Source organism: Maylandia zebra, linkage group LG12, assembly GCF_041146795.1.
Source record: "Maylandia zebra isolate NMK-2024a linkage group LG12, Mzebra_GT3a, whole genome shotgun sequence".
Lineage (NCBI taxonomy): Eukaryota > Metazoa > Chordata > Actinopteri > Cichliformes > Cichlidae > Maylandia > Maylandia zebra.
Window position 1 is genome coordinate 21,176,557 of NC_135178.1, and position 20,564 is coordinate 21,197,120.

Genomic DNA, 20,564 nt, shown 5'->3' on the forward strand with positions numbered 1-20,564 from the left:
ATGACTCAGGGGACGAGGAGCCCACGTCCCAGTCAGACCGCAGCGAGATCCAGGGCACCCTGAAGATACTTATCAGCAAGCTCGATGACCTCAGCACGTGTAATGACCTGATCGCCAAGCACGGGGCGGCCCTGCAGCGCTCCCTGAGTGAACTCGAAGGCCTGAAAGTCCCTGTGGAGGGAGGAGAAAAAATCAAGGCAGTCAACGAGCGAGCCACCCTCTTCCGCATCACTTCCAATGCTATGATCAATGTAAGTAGCTGTGACAGACCGCGCTGCAAGACACGGCAGGGGTTAGCAGTGAGTGATCTGTGTCCCACATGCTTTGGTATGATCAGTATGACAGGAGTACCAGTCCTGGTTTGTGAGCAATGAGAGATGAGATCAGTTCACAGTGTAGTGTGTTTAAAGAGACCAAGGCTGCAGGCATGGAGGTCGACCAGATCCTGATACAAAATACCCTGACTTGTGGGGGACACAAGTCAGGGTACTCCTAGTGGCAGTTCCAATCCTGCCTAAATGGGGAGGGTTATGTCAGGAAGAGCATCCAGGGCCAAATCATCAAGAATAAGATTTCCATACCAGATTGGTCGGATTTAAAATCATCGCCTCCGTTGCTGCTGGACATGGATGAAGGGGAAGGAGAACAAGGAGAGGGTTGTTGAAAGAAGAGGATGTTAAGATAAGGAGAGATTGAGGTAGATGATTTGTTGTATACATCATTTAAACACTAGCACCTCAAACCAAATGGGTGCCTCTGGCATACTTTCCTCCCTCCATAAACAGATAGAAATATTGTGTACAGAGGCAAACAGAAGCTAGCCACAACCATTGATGAGTCTCTACAGGGAGTGCAGAATTATTAGGCAAATGAGTATTTTGTCCACATCATCCTCTTCATGCATGTTGTCTTACTCCAAGCTGTATAGGCTCGAAAGCCTACTACCAATTAAGCATATTAGGTGATGTGCAACTCTGTAATGAGAAGGGGTGTGGTCTAATGACATCAACACCCTATATCAGGTGTGCATAAGTATTAGGCAACGTCTTTTCCTCTGGCAAAATGGGTCAAAAGAAGGACTTGACAGGCTCAGAAAAGTCAAAAATAGTGAGATATCTTGCAGAGGGATGCAGCAGTCTCAAAATTGCAAAGCTTCTGAAGCGTGATCATCGAACAATCAAGCGTTTCATTCAAAATAGTCAACAGGGTCGCAAGAAGCGTGTGGAAAAACCAAGGCGCAAAATAACTGCCCATGAACTGAGAAAAGTCAAGCGTGCAGCTGCCAAGATGCCACTTGCCACCAGTTTGGCCATATTTCAGAGCTGCAACATCACTGGAGTGCCCAAAAGCACAAGGTGTGCAATACTCAGAGACATGGCCAAGGTAAGAAAGGCTGAAAGACGACCACCACCGAACAAGACACACAAGCTGAAACGTCAAGACTGGGCCAAGAATTATCTCAAGACTGGTTTTTCTAAGGTTTTATGGACTGATGAAATGAGAGTGAGTCTTGATGGGCCAGATGGATGGGCCCGTGGCTGGGCCCGTGGCTGGATTGGTAAAGGGCAGAGAGCTCCAGTCCGACTCAGACGCCAGCAAGGTGGAGGTGGAGTACTGGTTTGGGCTGGTATCATCAAAGATGAGCTTGTGGGGCCTTTTCGGGTTGAGGATGAAGTCAAGCTCAACTCCCAGTCCTACTGCCAGTTTCTGGAAGACACCTTCTTCAAGCAGTGGTACAGGAAGAAGTCTGCATCCTTCAAGAAAAACATGATTTTCATGCAGGACAATGCTCCATCACACGCGTCCAAGTACTCCACAGCGTGGCTGGCAAGAAAGGGTATAAAAGAAGAAAAACTAATGACATGGCCTCCTTGTTCACCTGATCTGAACCCCATTGAGAACCTGTGGTCCATCATCAAATGTGAGATTTACAAGGAGGGAAAACAGTACACCTCTCTGAACAGTGTCTGGGAGGCTGTGGTTGCTGCTGCACGCAATGTTGATGGTGAACAGATCAAAACACTGACAGAATCCATGGATGGCAGGCTTTTGAGTGTCCTTGCAAAGAAAGGTGGCTATATTGGTCGCTGATTTGTTTTTGTTTTGTTTTTGAATGTCAGAAATGTATATTTCGTTAGCTTCATAGCATAAGTGCCTAAGTCATTGACTTAGTCAAATGACTTAGGCACTTATGCTATGAAGCTAACGATTTGTGAATGTGGAGATGTTATATTGGTTTCACTGGTAAAAATAAATAATTGAAATGGGTATATATTTGTTTTTTGTTAAGTTGCCTAATAATTATGCACAGTAATAGTCACCTGCACACACAGATATCCCCCTAAAATAGCTAAAACTAAAAACAAACTAAAAACTACTTCCAAAAACATTCAGCTTTGATATTAATGAGTTTTTTGGGTTCATTGAGAACATGGTTGTTGTTCAATAATAAAATTATTCCTCCAAAATACAACTTGCCTAATAATTCTGCACTCCCTGTAACTGCTTTTTTGTTTGTTTGCATGTTTTTGTTTTTTTGTTCTCTTCTGTTCTCTGTTTCACAATTTTTCTCTCTTGTGCAGTGAAACCACAGCATCTTTATGTAGCAAATTGTTGTTCGCTGCTATTTAACGTTCAAAATCACATGTAGCAAAACGCAGGCTCCAATATGACCAAGTTGGTCATTACTGCCAAATGTTTTTTCTGATTATGTGTATGCTCTACTGTAATCTGGCCCAGTTTCCATTTCCTTTACAGTGAATATTGTGGTTTTAGCTGTCTGTTAGTAATGGATGACAGTTCATATAGAATTGAGGTCATGCAAACGTGATACTGGATATGATAGTGGGTGGGGGTGACAGGAATAGCCCCAGCTCCCCACTCTTCTCAAAACCCTGACCCTCCCTGCTTGGTGAGGAATGTTAGAGCCTTCTGGACTACAGTTAGACTGACAGACCTGGTCTGACTAAAGACAAATCATACAAGGTTGGTCTTTCTTTCCGCTTCTACGAGTGGCTTTGGTTTTGATTGCTATTTGACTTCTAATGCATGACTTTCAGTTGAAGCTTTTTTTTTGTTTCGTTTTGGTTTGTTTGGGGTTAAAATAATTTACTAAGATTAGTTGCATTTTTGGTTGCAATTAGTTTGAACTTATCAACTAATGTTTTATAATTTAAAAATAAAAAGTTGTAACGAGGATCGCACTTAACATTGTGTAAAAGGCCAGTGCTCAAAATGATGAGCCCGTTATTGTTTTGTTTTGTTTTTTTATTAATTGACTGGACAAGCAAAAAAAAAAAAAAAAGATCTTCTTGGATTGCCAAACTCATTAAAATGCCATTTGGCTTGCCAGGAATGTGCTTTTAATGAGAAATCAATGTTGGTCCAAACTCCCTTTAGTGCAAGGATTTCTACTGCCACATTTTTGGCGCCTACAAAGAGGCATCCTAAAACTTTATTTTACCCATGTTAAAATGGTGTTGACATGTAAAGTGTGAATAAGGAACAGAGGAGAGAGAAGGTGGATTGAGGAAAGCTGGAGGCCATGATGTAAAGGTACAACTGCACGCTCTTATTAATCTGGCCTTGGGAGAGGGTTTAACTCTAGTTCGTTCAGCAGTAGCCTGACTCTAATGGCACATTTACATGCATTTACACACGTACTCTTTCAGGGTTATACAATTTACACATGAACATCAACTTTAACCAAGTTTACTTTAATCTGCGCTACATAGTTCCTTCTGCAGAGTTCACCGGGACTGTGTGACTCTTGGTGTTTAATGTCAACCCTCACTTACATACATATGTACTCCTGCTTGTTCATTCAGTTTTTTTTAGCCTTTATCAACCCCGTACTTAAAACACCAGAAGTCACATGCAGTCTATGCTTATAGTGGAGAGTCAGCGTTTAAAAAAGTGGAACTGTCATATTTTCTTCAGGGGGTGTTTGAGTTTCATATGATGGTTATTGTCTGGGGAAGTGGCCCACATCGTCACATGCATTTGGGACATTTAACTGACTCTAAGACATTAATATTGAAACATTTGTGCAGGGCTGTTTAGGGTAAGAGACTAACCAGGCATGGTAAGGTGATCTGATATTTCACTTCTTGTGTTATGATCATACTGCTCTACTAACATTTTGGATTAATGACTGTGTAATTAGGAAATTTGATCGTCTTTAATGATCAATTTCTAGTTTAACTTATTTTAATTTAGCTTTAAAAATGTAAGTGTTTTTCCTTGCTCTATAGTTTGTTAAGATAGTTTGTTGTAAGCCTGTTAATAATAGCGTGGATTTTTTTTTTTTTAATTTACAAGTGTGTCTTAATAATTTTGGGCAATATCTGGTTTTTCAGTATTTTTAAAATGAAGCTCAAGAAATAATCATAATTTTGTTTTGGGGGGGGGGTTATTAGCCTTATTCAAGAGTACCGAGTATCCTTACACAGGTGGGCATAAATCAGTAATATGACCAGGATGAAATGCATGAAAGCATACATTGCTCTGGTCAGTAGGAATGTGAAAGGCTCTATGATATGATAATGATTGTGCATCACAGTCAACTGCAACACAATTAACTTGACTTTTTTTGTAGCAAAAATTATTTTAAAAATGTGTATTTGTAAGGAATTAAAATATTAGGCTAAATGTCTTAATGTCCCGGCCTGTTACTCTGACAAAACCAGACATCCGAAGATGTAAGTTATGAACATCTTTGGCTATTATAAGACTTTGTTGTCCAAATATGAATTGGAGCAGTGAGAAAGTAATAGTTGGTAGTTACAGCTCCCCTTAGCTTTACTGGGTATACTTGATAAATAAAATACAAAACAAAAATCTGTTGTTTGAAACTATTTACAGTACCTATATCACCACCCGGTATACGGTTAATACCACAGCTGCCCTAAGTTAATAGTGTTGGTAATTACCATTCTTTGTGTTTCTGTAATGATTAATCCACCAGTAAGCTCAAGCGCTTTAATTGAAATTGTATTTATTAATGCTAAGATATAATTGTTGTTATCCATAATTTCCAAATGTACTGTTTTACAGAAAAGCTGAAATAAATAATAAAGCATGTTGGGTTTAAAAAAACAAAAACAAAGATACAAAGTCGCAGTTGTTTGTATCCATTTCTGAAGAGAAAAATTTGTCAAATTTAGTTAAATCTAACTTCTCAGAGAAATCCAGCGTTCCGGCTTAAATTGGGTATTAAAAGCGTAAATTTACCTAAAAAATAACACCATAAATTTTTAGTTTCAAATAGCTGTTTTTTTGTTTTTATGACAGGTGGTATAATACTTCTGTTGAGGGCTATATAGTCATAACTTTTTTTCCCCAACAAAACAAAATCCAGACTGCAGTTCCATCATACTAAGAGCCCAGATGAATTGAACTGTGTGACACTTTTGCCCCGAAGGTTTTTAACCTTCAGCCACTATTTTATTTAAGTGGCTTAAGCTACCTCTCAGCAGTTCCTCTCAATCTCTTCTTGTGATGACAGTGTACCACAGAATAAAGTCAAGTCAAGACTTCCATAACATTTGATTTGTGGTTGCTTTTAAAGCCATGTTTGAAAAACAGCTGGATAACCCCACGCTGAGAGATCAGGGAGCATCACATGACATTTTTAACATGTATGGAGTCAGCTGAGAGGTGTTACTTGGGTTCATTGACCTCTGTGCTCAGTGAGCGCCAGTGGCAGCATGTGCTGACATGTAATATGTGGTGATCTGAAGTAACCTCTCTGTCTGAGCAGCAAAAGCAGAAGAGAAACAATGATACCCCCTCTTGACGCAGATATAGAGCCTTATGCAATCAGAGTGTTAAACGCAGCTCATCAGTCACTGATGTTTTCTATGTTTACAGTTTGCTCCAAGGCGCATTTGCCACAGCGGGGAGACGGAGTAAATCTCGACAGACAGCTAATTAACATATTTATGATTGTTCGAAAACCTTATGATAAGCAGCCTTGATTACAACACATGACACAAATGCATTTACGGCCCTTTCCATCCAAATCTTCTTTCTCTTGTATTGTTGCCAACTGTGAGGAAAAGTGATACAGGATTTTTATCCCAACTGATTGTTTCCATTTTGTTAAAAAAGTTGTTTTTAACAATTCCCCCCTCAGGATGTGTCTTACATTGATTTATTTTTCACTCCTGTCTTCTGATTATCTGCTCGTGTGTTTCTGTTACCCAAGGCGTGTCGAGACTTTTTGGACCTAGCCGAGACTCACAGTAGGAGATGGCAGCGGGCTCTGCAGTATGAGCGAGAGCAGCGTACCCATCTAGAGGAGACCATTGAGCAGCTAGCCAAGCAGCATAACAGCCTGGAGCGAGCGTGGAGGGAAGCACCCACGCTTGTTTCCAGCGCACCCAGTGCCCCTACCACCAACAAGGGTGAGACTGGCTGTCTGTTAGTCGCTCCTGTGGACCTTAGCACGGGACTCATACCAATAGCTAAAGGTCACACGTAGCCTTGGGTTTAGTATTATAGACTCTCCTCATGTGGAGGACAGAAGTTTTGAGCTGTGTCAGAAGATTTTAATTAGACAGCAGTTAAGATGTAAATAGTACTTATCTTAAGAGTCTCTTTGGTTAGTTTATATTCTCATGAGTTTTTGGCTGGAAGTGATCTAACTTTTAGCTATGCTCTAAAAAAGTTACACAGAAAAAGCCACAGTTTATATTTTGTAAAAACAAATTGAGCACCCATGAACTTAACCTGGGGACCCATTTCCAGCCCTCCTGTGATCTCTGTCTCTGCTGTTTATAATGAGGGTTTAAAACATAGTTGAGTCCCTCTTCCTTCCTTTAACCTTAAACGCAATTGTTAATTCATACAGAGGATAATTATATTTTAACCACTTAGGCAGAACATCAGAAACACCAGGTCCTGTGGGAACCACAGTTTCTTCAAACTTTCATTACCTTTTATACTATTTTTGCCATTTGTCACTACTTGCTATCATAATGGCAGATATGAAATTTGAACCTTTAACACAGTAAATGGTTAGTTTAGAGTTTTTATTATTTATACATTATACAGAGCTTCTACACAGCAAACATACTCCCTCCCCTTTCCCTCTTTTACCCATTAATTGTACTTTATATAAACATTTGTGCTTCTCACTTGGAAGCTGGTTAAAACCCATAATGGATCACTGAACACAGTGAACGTACTGAGTGCTAAATAGTCAGTACTAAATATAAGAAGCATGCCCTGAGGTACTTGCATCATTCAGGCTAGTTACCCAACAGGAACACTGCCAATTTTACGATTAAGCTAATTATTCCCCGATTAATCACCACTGGTATGTGATTATATGCCTGTCTCTCCTGAACACTGCAGAATACAAACTCACTGTTTTTCACTGGGATGTCTGTGTGGACTCATAAATGTATATGTCCACTTGAAGGGAGTGAGAGGTCACGGAAAGAGGAGGCAAGTGATGAAGATGAGGATACTGAGTACTTTGATGCCATGGAGGATTCCCCTGCGTTTATCACAGTGACTGCCAGTGAGAGCACGCAGCACAGGTCAGTCTCACACAGGAATCCGTGCAGTCTCTGCTCTCTTTTTATGTATTCATTAAAAATGCACTGTAAGAAAAAATGGATATGAGAAATATAGTTTAACCATGCACGCTCCAAATTGTAAAAACTGCGAGTTTGACGCTGGGTGACGTCTGAGCGGGGCTCTGACGATAGCTGATGGCATGAGAAATCGAAGAGCGGCGTGTCCTTTTCTGTCATGTGTTCACTTTCGGTTGTACAAATAAAAACCAGCCTTAGACTCTCACAGCGGTCGGTTTTCCTGCAGACAAGTTACCCAATTTTTGTGTCATGTGACATATCCGTCAACTCCAGTTTCACAGTATTCATCTGCAATACTCAGCAATCTCTCCCCTCCCTTGTGTATATTGTGTTTGCATGTGTAAAGGGGAAACAAGAGCGTGAGGGGATTTTGGCGAGATTGTGTCCTGCGTCGCTGTAGAAAATACTTTCATTTTGTTCCAGGCGATCTCAGAGTAATTTGAGCGGAGCGAGCGGAGGCCATCCCGGTGACTGGAACCAGGACGACCATGTAAGTGTCTTCCCAACATGCCTAAATAATGGCACTGACATTTGTTAAAGGAGCAAATATTTGTAATCTCAAAATAGATTCATTTCTGCTGCTGCTGCAAAGCTCACACCTCATTGATTTATTTATGTAACATCTTCACTTGCTGCTTTCACAAGTATCCTTCCCTGCCGTGCTTAAAGAAGGATGCAAGGATACGCACACAAACTTTGCCAGTGGTTTGAATCATTTAGTACTCAAACATCTGTTCTTCTTCTCCCTCAGCTCTTTCTAATATTTTTCTCTCTCTCTCTCTTACACATCTGTGTCTTCTCTCTTTTTCTCCTGTCTTTCTCTTGCTCTGTCGCTACATCTGGAGATATGCTGCCAAGCTGTCCACAAAATTGAAAGTATTGTCTCAAACTTGTATATCCACCCTCTTCTCCTCACCTAATCCCAGATGTCTCCAAGCTGTAACGATGTGTCAGGAAAGGAGCTTCAGCCGCGCAGACAAAGGCGGAGTCATATCCCAGACAAACCCAACTACTCCCTCAATTTGTGGAGCATCATGAAGAACTGCATCGGCAAGGAGCTTTCTAAAATCCCCATGCCTGTAAGTGTAGGCGTGCTCCCGGTTCTTCTTGCTGGCAGGTAAATCTGTAAGGATTGCATCTTATGAGTTTCTCTCCGTTATCTTCCTTTCAGGTAAACTTTAATGAGCCTCTGTCGATGCTGCAGCGCCTCACCGAGGACCTGGAGTATCACGAGCTTCTAGACAAGGCAGCCCGCTGCGACTCCTCACTAGAACAGATGTGCCTGGTCGCTGCCTTCTCTGTCTCTTCCTACTCAACAACGGTCCACCGGACAGCCAAGCCCTTCAACCCCCTCCTGGGCGAAACGTACGAGCTTGATCGCTTGGAGGAATTTGGCTACCGCTCGCTGTGTGAGCAGGTAATGGCACAGCTACAGAGAGATTTTGTTTGCATGCTTCCTGATGTGCACGCACAGTTATTCAACACACACACACACACGACGGTACACAAGGTTAAACAGAGCCTTTGTGTTTCTGTGTCCTCTCAGGTGAGCCATCACCCACCTGCAGCTGCACATCATGTGATTTCCCAAAGAGGCTGGACCTTATGGCAGGAGATCACCATCGCCAGCAAGTTCCGAGGCAAATACCTCTCCATAATGCCTCTGGGTAAGACCGCTAACAAACTTCATGCGTAAATAATAATTATATGCCTGCTGTGTTGTGCTATGTAATAGAAAATCATGTAAGTAGTGAAATATAAATCTTCTGAGGTGGAAATGCATTGCCTGTGCTCTGAGCATTAATGTGCTGGATGACAGATTCAGAAGCACAAAACCAAACAATAATGCGCAACTGCAAATTAGCAATAAAGCAGATGTGAGAATCTGTCTTTTGTCGCCGTGTGTCCCCAGGTGCCATTCACCTGCAGTTCCACGCCAGCGGGAACCACTATGTGTGGAGAAAGGTCACCTCCACAGTGCACAACATCATTGTGGGCAAGCTGTGGATTGACCAGGTCTGTTTATTATGTTTAGTTTATCGACATCATGCCTTAATACCACTGAGCTTCCTGAAAAGCCCGTAGATATTTTCTTCTAGCAGAAGTGTGTGGCACAGACCAGCAGAGTAGGACTGAAGAGGGGAATCAACGTAAAGCTTTTTAACAATTCAACAAGTAGCTCCACAGTATCCGGGGATTTGTCTTTAGCTTTGATCTAAATAACAACCTCTTGTTTCTTTGAGATGCCCCAGTTATAGTGTGGAGGGAGGTTTGAGGGGCAGGCTTCACATGTGTCTATTTGGAACTATAAAACCCCATCCACCTCCTCCACCTACATTTTTTTCCCTGTCCTGCTTTCGTGTGTCACATCCATCTGTCAGTGTGCATTTGTGTTTGAATGCTCATTTTAAAGAATCCATGAAGAAGAAAAACACAGATTATATCCACTGGAATATAAGCGCTTGTGTATAATAACAAAGCGTCAACCTGTTCCTAACATGAAAAAGTAAAAGTACAAATATCCTAAATTACTGAATATTTGTAGTATTTGTTTCTTAAAGGTACTCTACAGACTTGAAATACATTCAATTTCAATTCAGTTTTTTTTTTTATATGGCACCAAATCACAGCACTCACCTTAATGTGCTTTACATTGTAAGCTAAAGACGCTACCATGATAGAGACATAACCAACCCCATGTCCCTCTATGAGCAAGCATTTAGTGAAAATTGGAAGCAAGGAAAGGAAACGATCTAAAAATAAATTACTCACATTAGTGTCTGTTTTCTGATCAAATGTACAAATGCTATCAGTTTTTTGTCCTTTTGAGTGTAACAAAATCACCAGCTCTGTGTTGAGATAAATGTAGTTTTGTCATCTCTGTATTGTATTATTCTCTCCAGTATATTCACCTTCATTCTCTTTGCATTGTTCTGCCACTCGGCTGTCCTCCTTTGCAGAACGGGGTCACCCAAACAGCTTCATATTAACCTACAGCTACACTCTCTGTGGTTGGCTATAGCGGAGCACAATTGTCAGTAATAAAACAGCTGAAACAAGCGAGGCACTGACAAAGAATGTATTTTTACATCACAATCACACCAGCATATTTTTTTTTTTTTAAACCACAAATAAATAGGATTTTCTGAAACATTTTCATGGTTTGGGCTTTACAGGGTTAAGCATGAGACCTTAAAGGTACATCCCACTGCAGTGTCCAGCACTGTGCATGCACATCCTTGCAGGACAATGCAAGGACCTGCTTACCACATGTCTTGTTTGCAGTAACAAGAGTAGTAATTCTACACATAAGCACATTGTTTTAGTTTGTTTAGTGTGTGTGACAGATGGACAGGTAGAATGAAATAGTGGTGGATTTACCTTAACTGTCATTCCAAATTGAATCTTCTAAGTCCTGACTCACTGTGAAACTCGCTGTGATATGTTCACTGGCTCAAATGTCATTGTTCTCTCTTTCTTGCTCTCATTCTGTATTTTTTGCGTGTCTGTGTTTGTGCAGTCGGGAGACATTGAGATTGTGAATCACAGGACCAAGGAGACCTGCCAGCTCAAGTTCTCTCCCTACAGTTATTTCTCCAGGGATGTTCCACGCAAGGTAAACTCTTTGTTTTCCACACTCTGCTGACACCCAGCCTGGGTGTGACGTTGCGGTGTGGGGTTCATTTGTGTGATGCTGCCTCCTGCTGGACAATACCAACAAATGTATTGCTTTGTGTAATAAGCTTAGTGTATGAAGTCAGATCTCAATAACACCCTTTTGTGTTGTAACACTTACTTAAATAAAGAGCACATTTATTTGTTTGGAGCAAATTTAAATGTAGTCATGTTCTACTGATGGGACTGGGTATTTACATACCTAACATTACTTGGAAAGAGCAGCTCTGTGCTTGTGTTTCTAGCTTCTGTTTTCTCTGTTTTTTTCCAGGTGACAGGTGTGGTGGCAGACAGCGGGGGCCAGGCTCACTACATCCTCTCTGGTACGTGGGATGAGAAAATGGAAAGTGCCAAGATCGTTCAGAGCAGCCGAGGAGGCAGCGGGTCAGAGGGCAAGCAGAAGATGGTCTACCAGACTCTGTCCCCCAAACTGCTGTGGAAGAAATACCCGCTCCCGTAAGCCAACAGCCATAGCTGAGTAAACAGCTGCGATGTGTGATAAATGTCATGGAACTCCACAGTGTACCTTATGCCAATTCCTTCTTGCCTTGTCAGGGAGAACGCTGAGAACATGTACTACTTCTCAGCTCTGGCACTGACCTTAAATGAGCTGGAGGATGGGGTGGCAACGACCGACAGCCGTCTGAGACCAGACCAGAGGCTGATGGAGGACGGGCGATGGGATGAAGCAAACTCCGAAAAACAGAGGCTAGAGGAGAAACAAAGAGCAGTGAGAAGGAGGAGGGAAGCAGAGGCCTCAGACGCTCTGGATGAAGGTATGAGACTGAGAACAGTGAGAGTGAGTGTGTGTCTGTCTGCGTCTAGTGATGAGAAAGGAGAAAGAAAGCAAGAGTCAGGGCATAAAGTTATTTTATGCATGTATGGTAGTAAAAGTCCCAATCATTATTAGATTAGACAATGTCAGGTGGGAGCTGGAGCATTATTTTACTACAAATATCATTACAACAGATAAATCACTGAATTAGAAAATCCCTCAATAGAAATATTTGATTAAAAGGGATCTGTGGCATGCTGTGCTACATAATCAAGGCTGAGCTCATACCCAAGTATTAGATCAAATGATTAATAAGCAGTAACTGAATAATTTACCTAAGCTTCTTGAGCTCTATAATTTAGATGTAAGAGTTTTAAGAGTTCACGTTAAGAAAGCAGGGCTCATTAAGAAAACTAAGAAGAGATGGTTATAATAAATAAATAAAGAGTTTAAATCTTACAGGGACCTCAGCAGACACTTTTCATCCTCGTGGCATTCCTGTCTGTGTGTTGTGCGTAGGCTAGATTGTTTTTGATGTACCCATGACTTGTCTTTCTTTTCCTCCCTCTATTGATGGTCAGAGTGTGATTATGACTCTGGTGAGTGGGGGTTGCCCTGTACCCCTCCGTTGTGCATCACTCCCACATACACACACACACACACACACACACACACACACACACACACACACACACACACACACACAAACACACAAACGCCATCCTCTGTGTTACTCTGTGTGGTCTGCCTCAGTGTTGGGAACTGCATGAAACCCTTCTCATGTCAATTTCTCCAAATAATGACTCAGGAAAAAAAAAACACTTTTTCCTGCACACATGCAACATTTTCATTCAGAACTGGCCTCGGTAACATGTTGCATTTAAGAAAATGATTTAACATTACAAGTATTCTCAGTGTGCTCTGGTGAAGCCACATTAGCAAGTGATTAGATTGGATTTCTTCCTGCATTGCCATTATGCTTTTTCTTTTTTTTCGATTGGACACTTTTCTGGTGCACTTTTCTAGTTTTTTTTTTTTATATGCTTGTTTTTCGTTTTGACTGCTCTTTTTATGAAACAGATTCATTTTTTAGTTCAGGGACTTCCAAAAGTTTGAGTATAGCTCCTTCACCATGAGCCTTTCAGGTTTTGACATATTTGCACAATGTGTGCTCATTTGTTTCTTTATCACTACTATATGCATTGTATGAAGGTGAAATGATCTGAGTGTGAATAGCCTGCGAGTGTGGCTTCTCCATTAGAGGATAATCGGATCAAACCAATGGATTAATACCTGTGATTTTTTTTTTTTCCTCCCTCACAGGTAGAGAATATGAAGGCTACCAGCCATTGTGGTTTTACCAGAGGAGGGACTCAGTTACTGGAGAGACAAGCTTTGTGTACAAGGGGGGTTACTGGGAGGCAAAGGAGAGACAGGACTGGAGCCTGTGTCCTGACATCTTCTAACCCAGGAACCTCCTCTGGGATCACACCTAACCTCATGAGACAGTGAACCGCTCCACCTCTGGTCCTTAAGCATCGGAGCGAACGAGCACCATGTGGACCTTTTTTTTCTTTTTTTGTGTGTGAACATGAGAATGTGTATGTTTCGCACACTCTCAGATTACACTGTACCTCCAAATGTACACTCTATGGGCGTTCCCCGAGTAGTCCTATTTGACACTATACTCAAACAGCCGTGACAGAGTTGTAACAGAGTTGTAACACCACACAGTAAAGCTAACCCGCTCAGTCCTGATGCTCTGGTGTGCCGGAAATGCTACCCACAATGCACTTTTCTGTGTTCACTCCACTACAGAGTTTCCCAAATTGGATAGAAACCCACATCAAAGCTGCTCATGATTATAAACTGATTAAAAAGAATAAAGAGGGACATAAAAACAGAACACACAACAGTATTTCAATATTTGTAAGAAAAATGTCTTCACCCTCAGTTTTATTCAGTACAACAGAGATTAACCTGGGCCTACTTTATTAATTAGCCTCCTCATTTTCTTTATGGTAAACATTTTAAGTGCTCATTATTTGCCTCTTTTGATATGTTAAAGCCGGGCTTAGAGCAACCACCGGTCACAGGGAAAACGTGTGTTTATTTCCCAACCGGCTGATGAGTGATCGCTGACAGTTGCTGTGAGATCGACTGCTAAAACTCCATTCACAGGCCTAGAGACCAGTCGGTCACCCCTCCTCCAGGAACCACTGGTTACTAAGGAAGCGTGTATATTACGAGATCGGTTGGCAAGTGGTTGCAGGAGGTTGCAGACGCTTGCATGAAATTGGTTCATGCAAGAGGTTTTCGGTGCTGCATTGAAAACCTCTTTGTGATTGCTGCTAGCATGTGCTAGCACTTTGCCTCAGTCACCAGCAGTTTGCAAGGGGGAGTGTTGACTTTTTTGCCAACTACTTGCCAAGTGGTAGCGAGTGAAAATTCACTGAAACCATAAAGTAAAAGTTGCACCTTGTATTGGTTGCAACCGCCAGATGCAATTTTTACTTTCACTTCTCTGGTCTGTTTTGCCCTTTTCAGTACAACTCTGAGAGGGTTTCGCTAACAGCCAAAGCAGGCACAAGGAGCCTGTGGGTATAGCATTCTCTGATTTTTACCCGACGATAGCAAGCAAGCTGGTTGAGGGATACACATTTTTCCGTAGCAACCGGCAGTTGTCAGGGGGTTGCCAAACTATGTCTGTGACTGAGGTATAGAAAGTAATGGATGAAGACTCTGAAATAGTCACAGCTTTGATTGCATGTGTTATAAACTATGGAGAGTCAACGTGTTCAGTAAATATAAAAAAACCCATAATTAAATACAGAGAAATGAACGTACAAATAATCACATAATTAACTACAGAAAATGTATCTAATATAACCATAAAGTGAGAAAAAGAATCAGACTAACCTCTGTATCTCGGCTTACAGGTTTTACTTTATTCAGTGTTAAATATTTTATTTATAAATAGGTTTATTTTCATCAAGAAGTCTGAGGACAAGTGGGGCAGAGCCCATGGGATTGATTTGTGATATAACGGGCTCTAGAAGTCAGAATTAGCTGACAGACTCGGTGTTGTTATGGAAGAAGATGATATTCTGGGGGGAAAAGTTAAAAAAAAAAATTAAAGGTTTGGTTAAAGTGGTTTTTGTCTTAAAAGCTGCTAGAATGAAATAAAACCAGATATTAGGTTTTATGATGTATTATCTTTTTTTTTCTAAATTCATGTGTGTTTTAAATTTTTATGGTTCTGTTATACATTTTCTGTATTGGTTCGTCAGACGGATTCATTCTAAATATATTTTTATTTCATTTTCAACACATTGAGTCTCCATAATCTACAGCTGTTTGATCCACTAGAGATTGGTTTATGTCAACTAATGAAATATGCATCAAGGCAGTAATCCTTTTTCCATTTGGACTGGATATTAAGTTTTCCCTTTAGGGACGTGCAATTAGTCTGTTCATGTTAGTTATATTAGAAATATGAGCTGTCTCTATGCTTCATTGGATCTCAGTCATCTTAACATTTTCCATTTGTGACTCTGATTAGGAAAAATTATATAGTAGTAGTTTGATTATAACACATTAGTGCAACTGCAGTGGTGACATTAAAACACTTGTATCACTGTCACGGTAATTTCCATCAAAGACCTGAATAAGCACTTTTCACTGTGGTTGACTAGAGGTTAGTACATATCTCTGTGTTGATGTTGAGAAAATCTCACTCTGTACATGAACACTATCTTGTCCTCTGGTGCTCTCCCGTGGCAACACTTACCATATCATCAGTGATCGATTTAACTAGTATCATCTTCAGTGATCGTACAAAGTATTAAGTCTGCGCCCGATCACTGAGGCATTAACAAGTAAACATTAACCCGGGAACACACCGGTTTCTTCTCACTAGTTCCATAGCATCCATCCCTCACTAGTTTGTAGTCCAGATGTTTCCAGTGGAGTTACTGAATTTGAGACTGGAGCGGGTACTCCAAGGAACCCACAGTGGCTTTAGTTGATAGGAGGTCAAAGGTTATAGAAGCAGACAGGGCTGGTTCCTGTAGCGCTCCTCTTTGCAGTCAGCTGTAGCCACAGAGGACAAGCCAGAGCGGCCACTCCAGGCTCTCTGCAGCTCATTTGCCATTTGTGGACTTGCTGATCTGGGATCAGCTCACAGAGGTACACTGAGTCTTTTGCCTTTAACTGACTGAATAAGGGAACGAGTCCCCTGACCTGTGCACTACAAGTCTACAGTGACAAGAGTTTTGAAGAAAAAAAAAAACAGTCGATATTTTTTTGTAATTATTGTTAGGAATGTAGAATTTGGAGGTATTGTATCTACCATCCAGCCTATTTGTGTGAATATTTTGTGATAAAACAATGATATTGTAAAAGAAGAATTATACTAATGTGACTATTGAGTTCTCTGTACAGCAGAGGTTAAGGAGGGGGTAGAGGGGGGGACTAAATGAGCCTGAAGATAGACACTAACTCAGAGGTGTCCTCAATTTGGCCAAAAACTGTGTTAACACACTGAAAATAAAGTTGTTTTTTTTATATAGTTCTTAATACTAACATGTTGTTAGCTGTGGTTCAGTTATTTCCTCTGATGTGTGGGTCATGCAAATGTAAAGCACACACACACACACACACACACACACACACACACACACACACACACACACACACACACACACACAGGAAAAGAAATTCCTTCACACAAGGAAGAAATGCTAGGATTTAGCCGATAGAGTGAATTTTAAGTGTGATAATATGAGCTCTTAATGTTTACCTGTCTGATTCTTTAGCAGTGAACTAATGATAGTGAGAAGTGAATTCTGGCAATTTTACTCATTTACACAAAAGGTTTTCTTACAGTTTGGAGTTGTGGTTGTCATGAGCATGGTCACTTGTTAAAAGGAATAATTTAGTGTTTGGAAATTAATTTTGTTTTGAAATTTGCTGGAGTTGGATGAGAAGATGAAGCCTTCTCTTGTTGTAAATATGAAGCTACAGACGGCAGTTTAGCTTAGCTGTAAAAACACTGGAAACTGGGTAGCTCGGCTCTGACCACCCATCAGTCCCTCTAAATTTCACCTCCATCTTTGCTGGAAGTTTGCCACTTTGGTGCCAGGAGGAAGTCTTGCACATAACTAAAGATGGAAGTTAAACCTAACGTACCCAAAATTTGGTACCAAAATCTGTCTTGAAAAATGAAACAAATAAGATCCATGTTAGTTTATCAGATCTCCAGCTGCTGGTAGCTTATATCCTGTTTCCAGTCCTCTTAATCCTAAAAAGTGACTGCTGCCTGTAGCCTTACAATGTGTCCTGTTGGAGAGAAGGAGGCACATAAGCACATTTCCCAAAGTGTTGAGCCTTTTCTTTACATTTTCTTTCTGCTATCCTTCTTTTCTATTTCATAAATGTGTATCAAAGACTTGTCATTGTACATCGCCACTTGAACATGATGAAAATGTGGAGGTTCCCTGCAGATTTACTTTAATAAATTGTGTTTGAGATTATTTTATATTTGAGAATACATATTATATTTTGAATGATAATGGAGAGCTCATCTTAGGTTTAAATCAATATATTTCCAAACAAAAAGATGACCTCAGTACTTGATGGTGACTTGCCTACTGAAGTTGTCCCTTTTAAGGGCCTGTACAGTATCGGACAGCTGTAGCAATAAAGCGGTGGAGGTGTAGATTTGTTAGTTTGTGGCTGTTGTTCGTTCAAAGACTCGTTGTCTGCCTCGTTTAGAAAGGGGAAAAAACACAACCAAAGTGTAAGAGAAGAGTGTGTTGTAGACTAAATAATCCTCTTCATCTGCCTTCCCGATCTCAGAGGGTTCAAATGTAAACCCTCCCCGTCGCTGTTTATCTCATCTCATCTGAACCTGATGCTTAATTCACTACGATGTGATTCTTGGCTTTAATTTTCTTGTTTTTATTTTCTGATCTGATTTCTTCCTTCTCAATGGGTGCCATTATTCCTATATTGGTGTTTTCATACTATTTGTGTGCATAGCGAGTTTGATTTGTGTGCACGTGCAGCATTACATATCCTGCTTTTCAGTGCTGCTCAGTTTTGAGGCAGAAATAGGCTGATGCTGATGATGACGACGAAGATGGGGAGATTTTTCTTGCCTTGTCTAAACTAAACCTTGCTTCTTATTCGACAGTGACTCGCAGCTTTGTGGTGAGATTATGGTGATATTAACAATCCATACGATTGGTAGAAATTATGAGATGTTTCACAATAGCGACCTGGCACAGGATTGAGGTGACTGACCTGCCTTGATAACTCTTACTCCCAAATACACAAAGGTGTATTCAGGTGTTACTGCGTATTCAGCTGAGGTTTTTCTTTTTTCCTCCCCCTTTTTAAAAAAAATAAAATTGTGTATTTTCTCCCTTAATTTATACTCGTATAACACTGTCTTTAAACAGCAAAGACAAAACGGTGAAAAAAGAAGATAATAAAGTTGTTATTGTTGACACTGGATACCAGTCTCTTCTCATTTGTTTCTTCTCTGACCAAAGGATGAGTTGAACTGGCAGAACAGAGAAATGTTTGAGTTTAAAGTCGATGTCCCACTAATGAAACATGACACTCTAAACAGTTTTTATGAAAGTGAATAAAACATTATTTGTATCATTGCTTATTCCAATCATGAAGTGCATATTCAATGTACTGTTTTCTTGGGTAGACAACAGAAGCTTTCTTTAAAATGAGAAAGGTGAGAGTTCTTTGGAGTCAATGACTCCCTGAAGTTTAGAACCCATGAACATGGACATCCATGGACTCCCTTGTGATGCTCTGCCAGGCCTTGTTTGTGGGTTTCTCTGCCTTCATTTTTGTCTTCAGTGACTGAAAAGCTCCTCTATTGGGTTATCAGGTGACTCGACCATCTATTAATATCCCATTTCTTTGCTTTGAGAAACTCTTGGGCTGTTTTTACTGTATGTTTTGGGTCATTATCCATTTTCACAGCGTAGCATCATCAGATCAGTTCTGCAGAATTGGAGTGAGTCTAAGCAGAGAGTAAAGCCCTGTGCACGTCACAGTTCATCCTGCTGCGTCTATTAGCAACCACATCAATAAACACTAGTGACCTGGTTCCACTTGCAGCCTTATGCCCATGCCATATACATACAGTGGGGCAAAAAAGTATTTAGCCAGCCACCGATTGTGCAAGTTCCCCCACTTAAAATGATGACAGAGGTCAGTAATTTGCACCAGAGGTACACTTCAACTGTGAGAGACAGAATGTGAAAAAAAAAAATCCATGAATTCACATGGTAGGATTTGTAAAGAATTTATTCCTAAATTAGGGTGGAAAATAAGTATTTGGTCACCTCAAACAAGGAAAATCTCTGGCTCTCACAGACCTGTAACGTCTTCTGTAAGAAGCTTTTCTGTCCCCCACTTGTTACCTGTATGAATGGCACCTGTTTGAACTCTGTGGGAGCAATCATCAGAAAATGGAAGACATACAAGACCACTGATAATCTCCCTCGATCTGGGGCTCCACGCAAGATCTCATCCCGTGGGGTCAAAATGATCATGAGAACGGTGAGCAAAGATCCCAGAACCACACGGGGGGACCTGGTGAATGACCTGCAGAGAGCTGGGACCAAAGTAACAAAGGTCACCATCAGTAACTGTTACAGGAAAAATGATTCTATGTTTCTTTACCTTCTTTTAAATGTACAAAGATGCCTTTTGTCTGCCCTTTGCCTATGGTTAGATTAGTTTAGAATTATCTTTTTAGACTTTCCCAGCAAAGACATCTTGTTTCTGGGACATATTGTTTTATCTTCCCTAGCTCTCTGCTGACGAGACTAGCACCATATATGGAGTTGTTTTATTTTATCTGTTTATTATTTGTTATCCTGTTCTCACTGTCTCTGTGCTCTGTGCCTATAAAAATTACCAAGCCACTGTGCATGGTGTGAGTTGTTCTTAGCAGCTCACCCGTGTACACGTTTGATAAAGAAAGTAACTTTGTCTCATTGTGTCTTTATTTCTCCTGGGTTTTTTACAGAGTTTCCCCCAACATTTCTTGGTCCTTCGGAGCCGGAGCGCCTCCATCGTGTCCCATCTCCGTGACCAGTCCACGTTGCTCGCCTGTCGACAGCTCACATACTAGGTGTGTGATAAAAGACCAAGAGCGTTAAATTCGAGTCTTGGCCAACGTTCTTAGAAAGCGACCCACGGTGGTGGGGCCCGATCGAGGTGGACCAGACCCGGCGACACTGACCAGGTAGATACAGACACACTGACACAATCTTGCGTAAAAGCGCATTTTGAATTCAGGGAATTTAAAATAGCGGAAGAAGCTCGTCGACTGGTAGCTTTGGAGCTCTGGGTAGCTCCCCCAGCTGGGTCTAGACTGGGTCTAGGGAGTAAGTAGCTCTGGGAGCTCCCCTTATTATAAGGGTTCCGGTCGCGCGCGTCGAAGCTGTGAATGTGTGTGTGTGTGTGTGTGTATT

General features: G+C 41.1%; 1 protein-coding gene and 1 long non-coding RNA gene across 3 annotated transcripts in view; one reads left to right on the forward strand and one right to left on the reverse strand.

Annotated features, from left to right (window-relative positions):
* The window catches only part of osbp2b (oxysterol binding protein 2b), a 52,739-nt gene extending 34,166 nt beyond the window's left edge, over positions 1-18,573 (forward strand). The window contains exons 3-14 of one of the 2 annotated variants that reach the window (XM_004544615.6): positions 1-251; positions 6,209-6,407; positions 7,427-7,547; positions 8,028-8,094; positions 8,531-8,683; positions 8,776-9,021; positions 9,151-9,271; positions 9,517-9,620; positions 11,125-11,220; positions 11,551-11,735; positions 11,835-12,055; positions 13,378-18,573. In XM_004544615.6, the coding sequence (XP_004544672.1) occupies positions 1-251; positions 6,209-6,407; positions 7,427-7,547; positions 8,028-8,094; positions 8,531-8,683; positions 8,776-9,021; positions 9,151-9,271; positions 9,517-9,620; positions 11,125-11,220; positions 11,551-11,735; positions 11,835-12,055; positions 13,378-13,520 (1,907 nt within the window). In that variant the 3' untranslated portion in view covers positions 13,521-18,573. Of the gene's footprint in view, positions 252-3,958; positions 4,085-6,208; positions 6,408-7,426; positions 7,548-8,027; positions 8,095-8,530; positions 8,684-8,775; positions 9,022-9,150; positions 9,272-9,516; positions 9,621-11,124; positions 11,221-11,550; positions 11,736-11,834; positions 12,056-13,377 lie in introns of those variants that run through there. The other variant, XM_076890865.1, reaches the window with a different exon arrangement.
* The window catches only part of LOC111501649 (uncharacterized), a 27,948-nt gene continuing 7,419 nt past the window's right edge, over positions 36-20,564 (reverse strand). The window contains exons 2-4 of the long non-coding RNA XR_013101148.1: positions 11,806-11,988; positions 11,482-11,712; positions 36-171 (exon numbers count right to left, since the gene is read on the reverse strand). This is a non-coding gene — a long non-coding RNA (uncharacterized LOC111501649). The remainder of the gene's footprint in view (positions 172-11,481; positions 11,713-11,805; positions 11,989-20,564) is intronic.